General features: G+C 36.0%; 1 protein-coding gene across 2 annotated transcripts; it reads right to left on the bottom strand.

The window, feature by feature from the left end:
• Positions 1-374: 374 nt before the first annotated feature.
• On the bottom strand, positions 375-2,096 carry LOC127258602 (zinc finger AN1 domain-containing stress-associated protein 12). Of its 2 annotated transcripts, XM_051285512.1 has the most exons (3): positions 1,596-2,095; positions 1,095-1,247; positions 375-951 (listed from the first exon to the last, which is right to left on the bottom strand). In XM_051285512.1, the coding sequence occupies exons 2-3, from the start codon at positions 1,197-1,199 to the stop codon at positions 502-504; spliced, it is 555 nt and encodes a 184-aa protein (XP_051141469.1). In that variant the 5' UTR covers positions 1,200-1,247; positions 1,596-2,095; the 3' UTR covers positions 375-501. The 2 variants fall into 2 exon arrangements, with proteins under 2 accessions (XP_051141469.1, XP_051141468.1); XM_051285511.1 differs by having other exon boundaries at positions 1,095-2,096.
• Positions 2,097-2,963: the final 867 nt, after the last annotated feature.

A 2,963-nucleotide genomic window follows, 5' to 3' on the forward strand; every position in this document is an offset into this window, starting at 1 on the left:
TTAATAATACGATGGAAAGAAAAATTAAAATACGTGCAAATAATTTAAAAGATAATTTTAATGATGCGGATGCCTTACAAAAAATGGGACATTGGGATGTATATGCGTATGTATGGAAAATTCAGGCTGTCAGACATATTTGACTAGTCTCATTATGATGGAGTATATTTCCTTATTTGGTCATAGAACCAAGACAATTTCTCATTACTCCTCTGCAACTAATAATCATTTCATACCACCCAACTTAACCATATTGCTATTTGCTCCACATTCCATTTCCATTTTATATTTTTTTTCTGCCCCAAAATTAATTAAATACTGATATACTAATCAATTTACAATGGGCCAGCCCATTTCCTTTATCTATTTGGGCCTTAATTAGGCCATTGGATTTCTATGCATTGAATTGATCTTCTTCAAATTCACACGTCACGGCAGATCGACCGTACAGCTACAATACAGAGCAGAAATGGTGGGAATGGAATTTGGTATTTTAATTCATCACCAAGCTTTTACAGATGGCGGCGGATTAGATCCGCCGGTGATGATTTTGTCTCCACAATCCTTCGCAGTTCTCAAAGCTAAAAGGTTGTTGTTACTTAGTTTACCTGGATTCGTCGCCGACCTGAGCCTGAGCTGCGCGCACGAATGATCCGCCGGAAACCTGTGTTTGAGGCAGATTCTGACGCGGCAGCTCTTACACGTGGCGACGTTCGAGAACGTCAGAACCTCCTTGCACCGCCGCACCGGACATTTCGGTTTTTTGTTGTTCTTAGGATCGCAGTCTCCTGATTCCGAGTGCTTCTCTAGAATCTTCTTCTCCTCCTCCTCGTCCTGACCGGTCGTTTCGATCGCATACGAGCAGATCTCGCAGACCAATACTTTGCGGCTACCGATTTCGGAATTAGGGCACTCATGCGCCTTGTACGATCTGTGCTCTAAACAGAACACCTGCTTATGCACATATAAATTAATCGATTCAGAATCGACGAAACCAGTCGGAATAACATCTAATCGATTCTAACTTTCTAACTCAAACATATCGATCGATTGATCGATCATGATTTACACTGCTAGCTACGATACGAGCGTACCTTGCGACAAGCGTTGCAGGTGAAAGGTAGAAAATCGAGCTGACGGCAGTCGAGGTGCTGACAATGGCTGCCTAGGTCTGGAAAAGCCTCCGTTCCTCTTTCCATTGAATCGAAATTGCAGTGTTTGCTACGTTGAGAATCAGGTAAAAGCCTCTGCAAATATATAGAAAGGTAGCTTGGAGAAGAAGCCAAGTCAAATCCATGTTCATACCCGTTGAGAATTCTTGCGCGGGAAGAAAGTCGAAAGATAAACAGTAACCGGCTTCTTATATATATACTCGAAGCTTCCGGAAAGTACTAGCCGGATGATGGGCCTAAATTATGAGTTTGGGCTATTTCGAAGGCCCATTTTAGCCTATTTTGTATTACTTATTTTTAGTTTCGAAAATATTGAAAAAAATACCACTATCGTTAATATTTAATGGCAATTGTATTACACGCGCACTGACTGCGTGTGTTATTGAAAATTCACCTATCAGAAAAAGAAAATTACAAAATTACCCTTCTTTCTCCGTTTCATCTTTCTCCACCTTTCCCCCATTGTTGTTGTCTCCTGCTTTATGGTCCTCTCAGCCATTTTTTTTCTTGGATAAAAGCTTGGTACAAAAATTAGACGCGGCGGTTTCCGATTGCTCGAATAGTCATCGAGGTTCAGCAGATCCAAGCACGATCTCAATAGCATACTGAAAAAATGAACAAACAAATAAAACGAAATAGATGCACCGGCAGAAAAGAAAACAACGACAAACTCAGATTTCTTGAAAACAAGGCAACACTCGGGCAATATGCATCTCTACAATAATGGCGGTCGACCATTCCTGAATCTTTGCAATCTACAATAATGGCGGTCGACAATTCCTGAATCTTTGCAATCAATAGTGGATTGGGGTGAGCTTGGAGAAAAATAAAAAGAAAATCAATCTAATATGTAATCCTGGGAATTGAGATTATAATTTGACGTGAGGAAAGTAGCGAAAAAAATAAGTCTGAAATATTAAAGAAGGTGATGTTGTTAATGGCTGACAGACAGATAAAGAACGGTGGATTGCTGACCGGATATATCAATTTCATTTTTTTTTTCTTTTTTCTTATAAAATAAAATTACTTTCTTAGGGTGTGTTTGTTTGGGGTTTGGATTTTGAGGTAGGATTTGAATAATAAAAATTTTGAATTTGAATAGTTGTATGATGCGAAATAGGTGTTGACGTGATGTTTTGAATGTAAAATTGATTTTTAGTATAATATAAAAAATAAAAAATAAGTATTTGATTTGATGTTTTTAAGGAAAAAAAAATTGGATGAATAGTAAAATCCTACGACCGAACACACCATTAATAAAAATAGTTAGGGGAATATGCTAATTAAGCTATCGCAATTGAATAATCGAATTTGAGTGAAATCGCCCAAATTAGACATACTTTTCTTAAATTTAGGTCAAATTCCAAAATCTCCAAATTTAAATTGGTAAGAATATTAATAATTTGAATGAATACAAAAAAAAAAAAAACAATTAGATTCAAGAAACATAGATTAAAAATAATAATAATAAAAAAAAAAGAACAAAAAAGAAATTGAGACAAGCGGCAAAAGAAGAAATAGAGAAAGAATATATATATATATATATGTAAAGAAAAGAAGTAATAGAGGTGAAAAAAGATTGGTCAAATTCCTGCATGCATATGAGGGGTATAACGGTCCAAACATATAAAATATTGACATTGTTAGTTTAATTTTGAAGGGAGGGATGAGTGTACAATATTTTGAAAACCACAAATAGGTTTTATGAAATTTTAAAACCAAAGGAGGTTTTCAATACATTCGAAAAACCACAGGAAATTTTATGCTATTTTATCGAAAAAAAAAAAGAAT

The sequence above is a fragment of the Andrographis paniculata genome, unplaced genomic scaffold, assembly GCF_009805555.1.
Source record: "Andrographis paniculata isolate CXL003 unplaced genomic scaffold, ASM980555v1 Contig59END, whole genome shotgun sequence".
Classification (NCBI taxonomy): Eukaryota; Viridiplantae; Streptophyta; class Magnoliopsida; order Lamiales; family Acanthaceae; genus Andrographis; species Andrographis paniculata.

Coding starts and splice junctions, on each gene's coding strand:
- LOC127258602 (XM_051285511.1), bottom strand. CDS start 1,199: ATGGAAAGAGGAACGGAGGCTTTTCCAGACCTAGGCAGCCATTGTCAG. Junction 952..1,094: donor CCTGCAACGCTTGTCGCAAG/GTACGCTCGTAT, acceptor GTGCATAAGCAG/GTGTTCTGTTTAGAGCACAG.